Below are 12,690 nucleotides of genomic sequence, written 5' to 3' on the forward strand. Positions count from 1 at the left end.
TCTCTGTGTACACAGTGAGTCCAGTACTTAAGGTCCATTGATCTAATGCTCTCCACTCTGGCATGATGAGCTAAGACTTCTCATCGGTATCGTTGGGTCCTTCAATGTATTTTAGAAAGACAAATGTTATATTGAGACTAGAGCTGTTTATCTCACTATGCAGGATTTTGGATGTGAAGGAGAGACACCTACATTGTATTATAATGCTAAAAAACAAAAATAAAGATTTTGTGAGATTCCTCTCCATGCCGTAAAGCATTTCATTATCAATCCCTTAGAGACGACAGTAAAAGAAAAAGTAACACTTTAATATCTCTCTGTCCCACACGCTCACTGGGGGGCTTGATTTCCTCTAAACTTTTCTGTAACCAGTACTGAAGTATTGAAATTTGCAGTCTAGGTGGGGATACAACAGGCAAGGCAGTTAGCTCAAATGATAAAATAAATTAAAATAATTTAATACACTCCAGCAAGTACAATTGATCACTGGGAACAAATAAAAGGGGGAAAAGATCAAAGTACACTGTCCCTTTGATATACAATTTTCTAGACTCATTAAGGCAATTTGTTTTTAAAGTTTAGTATTTTATGTTGTGATGTGGTTGCATATATATTAAGAGGTTGTGAAATCAATGGTATTTGTTTCTTATTTAATCTATTTGAGCTGGGGCATTATGGGATCAAAGTACACATGTAAATTACATGTATTATACATTTTTTTTTCTACATGTGTGTTTTGAAAACTTTCTCACACTGTAAAAATGAGTTTTGTAAACGAGCGATAATAACACTTGATTGGTAAAATGTACTTTTAACTTGTAATACAAGTGCACAGATGCTCACATTATACTACCCGTACCAGTTTCACACGAGTGCAATTTATGCTAGAAATCTAATGCAAAATACTGCTCTACTTGTAATATAGGCCTATATCCTCAACACAAGCTGGGTAAAGAGCAGAAAAGGTTGCAGATATATTAGTACCAGGGAGGAAGGGATGCATATAATCATGACATAAAATAAGACTCTAACACAAGCATAAAGAATTCATAAAGAACTTGCTTGTTTTGTAGTTGTCTCCCTATTTTAAAGCGGACTAGGTTGTCTTATTTTATTTTATTTATTTTAATTTTCATGTTTTATTTTGTGCCTATGCAAGATTATTATGGAGGGTCACTTGAAACTAAAGTATATAACACCCGTTGGGTACAAATCTCTTTGAATTGCTCAATTTTCCAGTTGTTTTTTTACACAAGATATTAGTTTCACAAATGGATTTTATCAACTCTAGGCCAAAGACTAACTGGAGAAAAGGGCTTTAATAGGAAAGAGGGACATATATGATGATAGGAAAGTAAAAGAAGTAGAAGCAAGCAGCAGAAAGAGAGAAACAGTTGCACAAATAACTTATTAGCAGGACAGGGCATACCTCATAAGTATGTAGTGATGAAAATAACAAGTAATGTAGGGAAACAATTTGATTCAGTGAAATTTGTACTTGTTTTATTAGAACTCTAAAATAAACACATCCAATACATAATGAGAAGTGCTAATGGCCACATTTACCTTGATATTACCAGTAAGCATTTATATGCACACAATAAACAACTTCACATTTGAAAATCTGGTGTAAATTGTTACTCTGAATAGTAACAGTCCCCAGCAGCACTAACCCTAGTATAAAAATCACTACGCTGCTTAAATCACAAAATTATTTAACCCCCTAACTGCCACAATCACATTGTATAAACACCCCATACACTATTAACCCATAAACTGAGACATCCTCATTCTGAAACCCACAACATTATTAACCCCTAAACCCCCACAACCACCTTCATTAGGTAACTCCTAATTGCTAACCCTCCAAGATCCCTTAATCTAAGACCTCCTAGTTACCAATGAACGTTTCAAAAATGTAAAAAGGTACTACATTTGAAAAATTATTATTGAACACAGGGCACCTTTAGAAAGAAAAGGCTCCTTTAAAAAAAACTTAAAAAAAAACTACAGTTCCACTAAAAAAAAAGCCCTCCTAGAAAAAAACATAGGGCCCCTAAAAAAAATCCCTTAAAAAAAATTCTATTTACAATCCAAAGTTTTCTGTCTGATGTCCAGAATCTTGATCCAATGTAGTCCAAAATGATCCAGTATTGCACATAGTTCTCTTCTTTCAGTCTCACAGTAGAAAGGCTCTTCTCTGCCATTTTCCCTCTTTTATAAAGGTGTTCTGGCAGCTAAAAACGTATTTGCTGGTGCAAGGGAAAGAGCCAGTTTGCTGCAGAGGAAGGAAGAAAGAGAACACATAGAAAAGGTGCCAAGAAAAGAGCCAAATGCAGTGCTGGTTTGCTATAGACTTCATTGGCACAAGATGCTGGACACCTGACAGAATAGTTTGGAAAGTAAGTGTGATGTAATATATGCATTACTTTTAAATACTTAAAAGCAGGGAATGCCCCTTTGTGAGATACATTGTTCTCAAGGTAAAAAACTGCCTTTAGAGAATTATGACAGGGGTTTCATGGCACTGTCTAGATTTCATAGAAAATCTTAAATGCCCATAGAACTTTAGATCATTGGGCCCTTAATCTCTTTTTAGCTGTATCATCAAAAAAAAGAAGTAAAAAAAAAAGGAAAATAAATATGCAGGAGATGTAGCCCAGCCAGTGGCTGGGATAAGTAAAACTATTTTATATACAAAAATGCAAACATTTGTGTAAAAACAAGTGGATGTAAAATGGGCTGGAAGTAATGCAGTTAATTTACAATTTATATCCATTAAAAAAATAAATGTGGATCTACAAATTTGTGTCTGTGTATATCTGGGAGTGTGTGTTAGCATGCTGTGAATAATATATAATTTACATTTGTAATGGATTTCTACATTTTAAAGAAATTGTTATCACAATGGTGTTTTTCAATATTTAATATTATACAAACATTTTGTAGATAATCAGTTTGGTCATTATTTGCTGATAATTTTAATGTATTGCTTGCCATTTTCTATTAGCCATATGTTTTAATTTAATGATATAAATCTTAATTACAATTGTGTAAGTTTTCATAGTGAATTATATATATATAGAATATTCAATGTATTGTATTTGCTTATATTCTTTTTTTTCTCTATTTCATGCAGAATGTTTTTGTAGATAAACCAGCATTTCCTGAATATAAAGTTTCAGATGCAAAAAAGTCAAAACTCATCATTCTACACTTTAGCGCTTTTAAAGCAGCCTGGGACTGGCTTATATTATTAGCAACGTTTTATGTTGCTGTCACTGTACCTTACAATGTTTCCTTCGTGGACAATGATGATTTATCCTCAACCAGAAGCACAACCGTCAGTGATATTTCTGTTGAAATTCTTTTTATTATAGGTAAGATGTAGTGCAATTTGGATTGTCTAAATGACCTACTATTGTGTGTGGCATATATATTTCCTCGCTCCCAAAGTTTTCTCCACTGGGGCTAAAGACATGCTAGGTCTTAACTACTCAAAATCTTTCAGCTGCTCTTGAACACTGAACCTAATACTTATATAAGATTTTGATAAAGTCTTAGACGCAAGGCATAACCTTCATCTTTATGATAATTTAACAAGTGCAAAGAAGACTAGCTTAAGGGGGCATGGAATTAAAATTTAGAGCATAAAATTAAAAAATAAAAATGTACTCTGGTTCTATTATATATTTTTTTAAAGGTCTGAATCATGGACGTTTATTATGACTTACATATTCCTTTACCCCATTGGGCCAAATGGACATAGATCTATGTGACACGGTCTGTAAGATGATGGGAATGAGTGTTTGGGGCGTGGAGAGCTATTTAGGAGGGATCAGGGAGATAGGAGGTGTCAGGATGGTAATACCAACATTACTGTACTATTTCCCATACCATCTAACTAATTAACCCACTCAATGACGGTAATTTCAGAAGTGTGCTGGGCAGCAGCAATTAGCAGCCAACTAATTATCAAATAACAATGGCAATGCCATGCATATCTATTTAGCTATTTCTGAACAAAGGGGATTCCAGAAAAACTTTTACAATTGATTTTGTCATGATTGCACAAGAGATATATAAATAATTTCAATGAGAAACCCAAAGTTTGTGAAAAAGGTAAGGATTTATTTTATATGATCCCATTTTTTGCAAAATGGTGACATGAAATATACCAAAATGGCCCTAGATGAATACCTTGGGTTGTCTAATCAAAAAAATATATAGGGCCAGATTATGATTGAAGCATTATCTTAACGTGTATCTGTAAATGGTCAAATTTGCCTGTTTACTGGCACACATTAAATAACCAGCTATTTCAAGTGGCTGATTAATGCTTCCACGAGATTGTGGTTTCATATTGCACTAAGCGCAATTAACCAGAGGTCAGACCTCTGGCTAAAAATAAAAAGATACCCCAATTGCCCCCAAAATAAAGAGGACCATACATTAAAATAAAATAGAAATAGAACATCTTTTTTTTAAAAAAAAAAACAACAACAAAAAACAACTGCACAAAGCAGTTATAAGTGGTTAAAGTGAGGGGATGTTAGAAAAAAATGGCACCTAAAGTGCCTTTACATGGAGATTAATAGGGGACTGTGTTTTCTCTATAAATATATATGTATATGCTTATACACATATATATTTATGTGTTACTATGTGTATATACACATATAAACACATACATATATATATATATATATATATATATATATATATATATATATAATATGTATGTAAGCCTATACATTTATATTTATTTATTGCTGCCCAACGCTGTTCAAATTGCCCCCTGTGCTGCACTAGGTTTTTTGCCATTGCTGCCCGCATGAAAATGAGGCTCCCATTGGAGCCTATGGAAGTGCACTATGGAGCGCTTGGCTTGCGGCAATGCGAACGTGAGGTACTTTTAATCCCAGCGCACATTTACGTGCAATGGTATTACTTGGTGGAGCACAAATATTGAGCTGCGTAAGTGCAATATTGTGCTCCACTCATTAATCTGGCCCTTAGTTTTGCTATGTCAAAAAAGGCTCTATTTTTGTTTAAATTAAATGCTAAAAATTCTTTAGTATTTTGTGCAAGTTTTCCTTGGAAATTCCCAGTAGCAAAGGGTTTACGACATTTGAAATATCACAAAGACATACTACTTGATAATAGAGCATCAATAGTTTAGTAACAATACAAAAACATTTACATAAAATAATACGTTTTAACTTGAATTTAAAAAGATATTTTCTCAGCAGACCTTAGTTTAAACTCATCAGATTAATCCGATTTGGAACACGTCGAATCAATACAATGTGGCAGCAATGTGTAGCTGTTATTTTGTTACCTCACCACACTGATTTAGCTACTGTTCTTGGGATGTAATTAGTATTTTCAGATTGTGAAATATGATTCTTAACAACCAATGGTAACAGTCAATATAATTTGTAATTGTTGCTTTTTCTTGATAGTTATATGGAAATACCCAGCAAAAGTGATATAAATAAAATCCCTATGAATATTAAAAATATGTAGTAATTGCCTTGTACACATTTTTTCAATAGTCTCCTAATTAATAAACCTAGCTGAGACTTCCCATGGTAAAAAAAAGTGTTTATTGCACCCCCCTTGACAATCATTTAACAATGTTGTATCCACTGAATGTAGTGCATTGAAGATTGGTCATTTAACTAGTCTAACTAGGCTCTAATTTTAAGCAGGTGATTTAAATGGTCTGGACAAATTAATTAATATTTATCTACCAGTTAACGTTATCCTGCTACAGACAGAGCTGAGATTAAAAAAACCCCCGAAATAAATAGGAAAACATAAGTAAATGGATCAGATTATGTTGTTTGGGACCCCTTTGGCATAATAAGTGTTAATGTATATTTCTGCAATTTTACAATTTAAAAGATTTAAATTAGCATTAAATTTAGTCGAAAAAACTAAATGAAGGCTATACTATTTTTTGCACATAATAAAAATTATTTATTTTAGGTTGTCATAGTTTGTCTTGTTTGAGCATTACATTTACATTTTCCCACCTCTTAGTAATTTCCAGAATTATATTCCTTTCTTTAGAGAATATCTAATATGGCAGTTTTTTCTATTTCCTGTAAAAATCTCTAGTTCTTCTTGCCATGTGTTTAAAGAATATTTCTTATAGTAGCACTCTGCCTAGCTAATTATTCTCATTGCTTTATTACTGCCATTACAATTATTATACTACATTTTATTTAAAGGGAAAGTAAAGTCAAAATTAAACTTGCAAGAATCAGATAGGGCATGTCATTTTAAGACACTTTTAAAATCACTTCTATTTTCAAGTGTGCTTTGTTATCTTTGTATCCATTGTTGAAAATGAATATGCACATATACTACACTAGTGGGAGCTAGCTAGCGATTGGTTCCTGCATACTTTGTCTCTTGTGATTGGCTAACTAGATTCGTTCAACTAGCTGCCAGTAGTGCAATGCTGTTTCTTCAGCAAATAATAACAAGAGAATGAAGCATATTTGATAATAAAAGTACACTTGAAAGTTGTTTAAAATTGTATGTTCTATCTGGATCATTAATTCAATTTTTGTGTTTTCCTCTCCCTTTAACCCCTTCGTGACCAGAGCACTTTTCCATTAGTTGACCGTCTGGGACCAGGGCTATTATTACATTTCTGCTGTGTTTGTGTTTAGCTATAGTTTTCCTCTTATTTACTGTACCCACACATATTATATACCGTTTTTCTCGCCATTAAATGTAATTTCTAAAGATACCATTATGTTCATCATTTCTTATAATTTACTATAAAAAAATTATAAAATATGATAAAAAAAATGGAAAAAAACACTTTTTCTAACTTTGACCCCCAAAATCTGTTACACATCTACAACCACAAAAAAACACCCATGCCAAATAGTTTCTGAATTTTGTCCTGAGTTTAGAAATACTTAATGTTTACATGTTCTTTGCTTTTTTTTGTAAGTTATAGGGCAATAAGTAAAAGTAGCACTTTGCTATTTCCAAACCATTATTTTCAAAATTAGCAAGACTTACATTCTAACACTGCTATCTGTCAGGAATCCCTGAATAACCCTTCACATGTATATATATTTTTTTAAAAAGACAACCTAAGGTATTAATCTTGGGGTATTTTGACTCTTTTAATGCAACCATTTTACCACCAATCTATGCTAAAGTTAAAAAAAAAACTGGTGATTTTTTGACAAAATAGCAATTTAAGAATACATTTACTGAGAACGTTAAGGGTTAGTGCCAAATAGCACCCCAATATGTCTTCAGCAACATCTCCTGAGTACAGTGATACCACCCATGTATAGGTGTGTTGGGTTCTCTTGGGGCTAAAAGGCCTTATTTTTAGGGGGCGCATTCCAGTTTTCCAACTTGGAATTTTCACATCTGTCATCATGCATCCATGCCCTATTTGGCACATTTCTGAAGCCAGCCAATGTAATTTACCCCTATCAAGCCATATATTTTTGAAAAGTAGACACCTTAGGGTATTTGAACACTTTCCATGTACTAATTCAACCGCCAGTCTTTGTCAAACTTTTGGGTAGTAATTTTTTTGTTATTTTTCACACATATTGTAATTTAGGCATGGATTCTCAGTTCCTGTTATGTGTTACTGCCAAAAAACACCTCAATATGTGTTCAACAACATCTTCTGGGTACAGTGATACCACCCATGAATAGGTTTGTCGGGTTTTACATCTGTCTTGATGCACCCATGTCCAATTTGGGACATTTCTGAAGCCGGCCAATGTAATTTACCACCATTAAACCATATATTTTTTAAAAGTAGACACCGTAAGGTATTTGAAATGCTGGTATTTTAACACTTTCCGTGCACGAATTCAACCACCATTCATTGTCAAACTTTTGGGTAGTAATTTTTGTGTTTTATTTTTCACACAAGTACTTTAGGCATGGTTTCTCAGTTCCTGTTATGTGTTAATGACAAAAAACACCTCAATATGTGTTCAACAACATCTTCTGAGTACAGTGATACCACCCATGAATAGGTTTGTTGGGTCCTCACGGGGCTAAAAAGGCTTTATTTTAAGGGGGCACATTCCAGTTTTCCAACTTGGAATTTTCACATCTGTCATCATGCACCCATGTCCTATTTGGGACATTTCTGAAGCCAGCCAATATAATTTACCCCATCAAACCATATATTTTTGAAAAGTAGACACCCTAGGGTATTTGAAATGCTGGTATTTTAACACTTTCCATGTACTAATTCAACTACCAGTCTTTGTCAAACTATTGGGCAGTATTTTTTTTGTTATTTTTCCCACACAATGTACTTTAGGCATGGATTCTTAGCTCCTGTTATGTGTTACTGCCAAAGAAGACCCCAATATGTGTTCACCAACATCTCCTGAGTACAGTGATACCACCTATGCATAGGTGTGTTGGCTTGTTTGAGGGGGTGCAATGCCAAACGTCTAACATGTGTTTGTGATTTTATTTCACATTTAACATATCTTCTTTAACTATTGTCTTTTTGAGGGCCTTTTTACACACCCCAATTTATTTGCTTGCCATGAAAGTGTATATATTTGGAAAGTTGACACCCCAAGTTATTGTATATTGAGTGCTTTGATGCCTTTAATGCAACCGTTTTAGCCAACAAAAAGTGGAGAAAGTGTATGGTGGTAATTTTTCAATTTTCATTTTTACACACACATTGTTTTTTTACTATGATTTAGGAGAGCCTGTTGTAAGTTATTGCAAGAAAACACTCCAGTTTGTTTTCTGCAAGACCTCCTGAGTACACCCATGCCCCCCATGCATAGGTTTGCCAGGATTTTGGGAAGCTTCAGTTACAATTGTATGACTTGTAATTTGAGTTGAAAGTGAGAGTATTTCTTCTCATAGGCCTATCTTTAGTTTGGGGCCTATTGCATACTCCAGTTTTATTTATTGCCATGAAAGTGTATATATTTGAAATGTTTACACCTCAAGGTATTGTATATGAAGTGCTTTGATGCAACCGTTTTAGATTAAAAAAAAATGGAGAAAGTGTACGGTGGTAATTTTTCAATTTTCATTTTTACACACACATTGCTTTTTGACTACGATTCAGGAGAGCTTTGCTAAGTTATTGCAAAAAAACCCACTCCAGGTTGTTTTCTGCAAGACCCCTGAGTATACCCATTCCCACCATGCATAGGTTTAACAGGGGTTTTGGTAAAATACAGCACCAGTTTTAGAACTTATAAAAATAGAACAGTTAAATGTAAAAATCTGGCACAGTAAAAGTAAAAAACAAAAACTAACAAACTCAGTAACAGTAAAGGTAACCAAACCCCCCCCCCCCCCCCAAAAAAATGTAAAAAAAATAAAAAAAATTGCCAGTGTGTGATACCGCTTGAAGCAGTCCCCAATGCAGAGTCCAGGCTGTCCAGGGCAATCAGGGCAGTAAAAGGTGGTGTCCCTTCTCTGCCCCCTTTTGGTACAGACTCTGCATTTCTTCTGAGGATTCTGCTTCGCCGCAGTAGGGGGGATTTTGAAAATAAAATGAGTAGCCCCAACTCTGCTCTCTCCCATCACCGCCCAGGGAACAGGTGCATCTTGGTACAAAATTCCCAAAATGATCTGGAGCTGAAACTGTAAAAAAATCAGTTTCATTCCGGGGTTTGCTTTTTGTGGGTTGCAATCTGCATTAAAGGGACACTGAACCCAATTTCTTTCCTTTGTGATTCAGATAGAGCATGCAATTTTAAGCAACTATCTAATTTACTCCTATTATCAAATTTTATTCATTCTCTTGGTATCTTTATTTTAAATGCAAGAATGTAAGTTTAGATGCCGGCCCATTTTTGGTGAACAACCTGGGTTGTTCTTGCTGATTGGTGGATAAATTCATCCACCAATGAATAAGTGCTGCTTTCCAGGGTCCTGAACTAAACAAACAGCTTAGATGCCTTCTTTTTTAAATAAACATAGCAAGAGAACAAAGAAAAATTGATAATAGGAGTAAATTAGAAAGTTGCTTAAAATTGCATGCTCTATCTGAATTATGAAAGAAAAAAATTGGGTTCAGTGTCCCTTTAAGTAAATTGCAACCTTTTTGTACCAAGCCGTTGTCCTCCACATAATTAGGTAGGGCTGCAGCAGCTGATCTGCCAGATCAACCCCACCCATATGCCGTTTTTTAAGCCTTAATGCACACTGGCTTCCTTATGCTCTCAGCTCTGCCATGTACAGAGACCTCCACAGTCCTCTCATTGTGGATGGTGGTAAGAAGGTACACATCCTTCTTGTCCCTGTACTTAAGTGCCAACAGCTCCTCTTGGGGGAGCTGAGGTCTCCCCCCTTTGTAGCCAGGTGCGTGTAAATTGTCCTTCCAAACCTGTGTGGTTCTTTTTAATTGTAACACAAGCTACTGTATCAAAGCAATACAGTAGCTTGAACAACAGGACACTTGTATAAAAATTATCTAAATACAAGTTTTACCCTTTATTCATTAGGGCTAATATCAGGTCCCAGACAATCTTGCCAGTGATTCCCATATGTTCTGGGCAACCTGGAGGGTCAAGGTGACTATCCTTTCCCTCATACACCCGGAAGGCATGAATATACCCAGTCTAGCTCTCACAGAGCTTATACAATTTTACTCCATATCTGAAGCACTTGGAAGGAATATACTGCTTGAATCCCAGCCTTCCCTTATACTTCATCAGGTATTCATCCACACATATATTCCTTGCAGGTGTATAAGCCTCTGCAAACTTGGCAGCAAAGTAGGTAATCAGGGGGCGGATTTATACAGCCTGCCAAACTGGGGATGCTCCCTAGGAGGGCACAGGCTGTTGTCGCTGAAGTGCATGAAATGTAGAATCATTTCATACCTCTTCCTCGACATACACTGGGAAAAAATGGGGTATAGCAGATGGGGTTACTGCTCCAGTAGGAGTGGATGGAGGGTTTCTTTATTATGCCCATCAGCATAGTCAATGCCCAGAAGTTTTTAAATTCTGGTACATTGATAGGGGCCCATTGCTGCTTTGCCAAATATGAGTCAGGCTTTGCAGCATGGAACTGAGGAGCATATAAATTAGTTTGGGCGACAATGTTCCCCAATACGTCATTGCCCAGAAACACCTCCATAAACTGTTGAGGCTAAATCCTGCCAAATCCACATTCATGCCAGGATTTGCTGTGAAGGGTGGGATATCTGGCATCTGGTGCGCTTCAGCAGCAATCGCAGCTGGAGAAACACGTCTCCTTCTGGCAGGGGGGCTAGCAGCCACAGATACATAACTATCAGTTGAGACTGTATCTAATGATGTATCTGAGCATATGCCAGGGTCAAAATTAGGGTCTGAGTTTGACATAGAGGAGTCTGACTCTGACTCAAGGATGGCATATGCCTCCTCAGCACTATATGTTCTCTGTGACATGATTTATTTTTAGCTGTCACAGAGAAAAAAAAATACTAAAAAAAGAATCAACACAAAATTTAAATTAACTAAATTAACTAAATGGCTCTGAAAAGAGCATTTGGGTCTTACAAAAAAATTACTAAAAAAAGATTAACCCCTAAGAAATGCACAGAGCAAAAAAGTGCTTTTGTGCAAGAGCCAGTGATTTATAGTGATTACTGGCAAGCTAGGGGTTATTTACTAAAAAAAAGAAAGAAAGAAAAAATCTACACAAAATTTAAATTTAAATTAACTAAATGGCTCTGAAAAGAGTCTTTGGGTCTTACAAAAGAAATACTAAAAAAAGGATTAACCCCTAAGAAATGCACAGAGCTTTTGTGCAAGAGCCAGTGATTTATAGTGATCACTGGCAAGCTAGGGGTTAATTACTAAAAAAAACACAAAATGTAAATTTAAATTAACTAAATGGCTCTAAAAAGAGCCTTTGGGTCTCACAAAAAATTACTATAAAAAAATGAACCCCATAAAAAAAATGCACAGAGCAAAAAAGTGGTTTTGTGCAAGAGCCACTGATTTGTAGTGATCACTGGCAAGCTAGGGGTTAATGGCTCTGAAAAGAACCTTTGGGCTCTACAATTTTTAAACTAATATAAGTGACTAACACCTAGATTAAGAGTTTTGCGTTAGAGGCTGTGCGGTGGTATTACGGGTTTTTAGAAACCCGGCGTTAACCGCAAAAAAGTGAGCGAAGAGCAAACTTTTGCCCCACATCTCACCTCAATACCAGCGCTGCTTACGTTAGCAGTGAGCTGGTTAAATGTGCTCGTGCACGATTTCCCCATAGGAATCAATGGGGGAGAGCCGGCTGAAAAAAAACCTAACACTTGCAAAAAAAGCAGCGTAAAGCTCCTAGCATAGCCCCATTGATTCCTACGGGGAAAATACATTTATGTCTACACCTAACACCCTAACATGAACCCCAAGTCTAAACATCCCTAATCTTACACTTATTAACCCCTAATCTGCTGCCCCCGACATCGCCGACACCTACATTATATTATTAACCCCTAATCTGCCGCTCCAGACACCGCCGCCACGTATATTATACTTATGAACCCCTAATCTGTTGCCCCCAACATCGCCAACACATACATTATATTTATTAACCCCTAATCTGCCGCCCCAATGTCACCGCAACCTAACTACACTTATTAACCCCTAATCTGCCGCCTCCAATGTCGCCGCCACTATAATAAACATATTAACCCATAAACCTAAGTCT

General features: G+C 35.7%; 1 protein-coding gene across 1 annotated transcript in view; it reads left to right on the plus strand.

Moving 5' to 3' along the window:
• Positions 1–12,690, plus strand: part of KCNH8 (potassium voltage-gated channel subfamily H member 8) — a 484,148-nt gene that overhangs the window by 192,565 nt on the left and 278,893 nt on the right. The window contains 1 exon segment of the mRNA XM_053715735.1: positions 3,140–3,380. Within this exon segment, the coding sequence (XP_053571710.1) occupies positions 3,140–3,380 (241 nt within the window).

Source organism: Bombina bombina, chromosome 5 (genome assembly GCF_027579735.1).
Source record: "Bombina bombina isolate aBomBom1 chromosome 5, aBomBom1.pri, whole genome shotgun sequence".
NCBI lineage: Eukaryota > Metazoa > Chordata > Amphibia > Anura > Bombinatoridae > Bombina > Bombina bombina.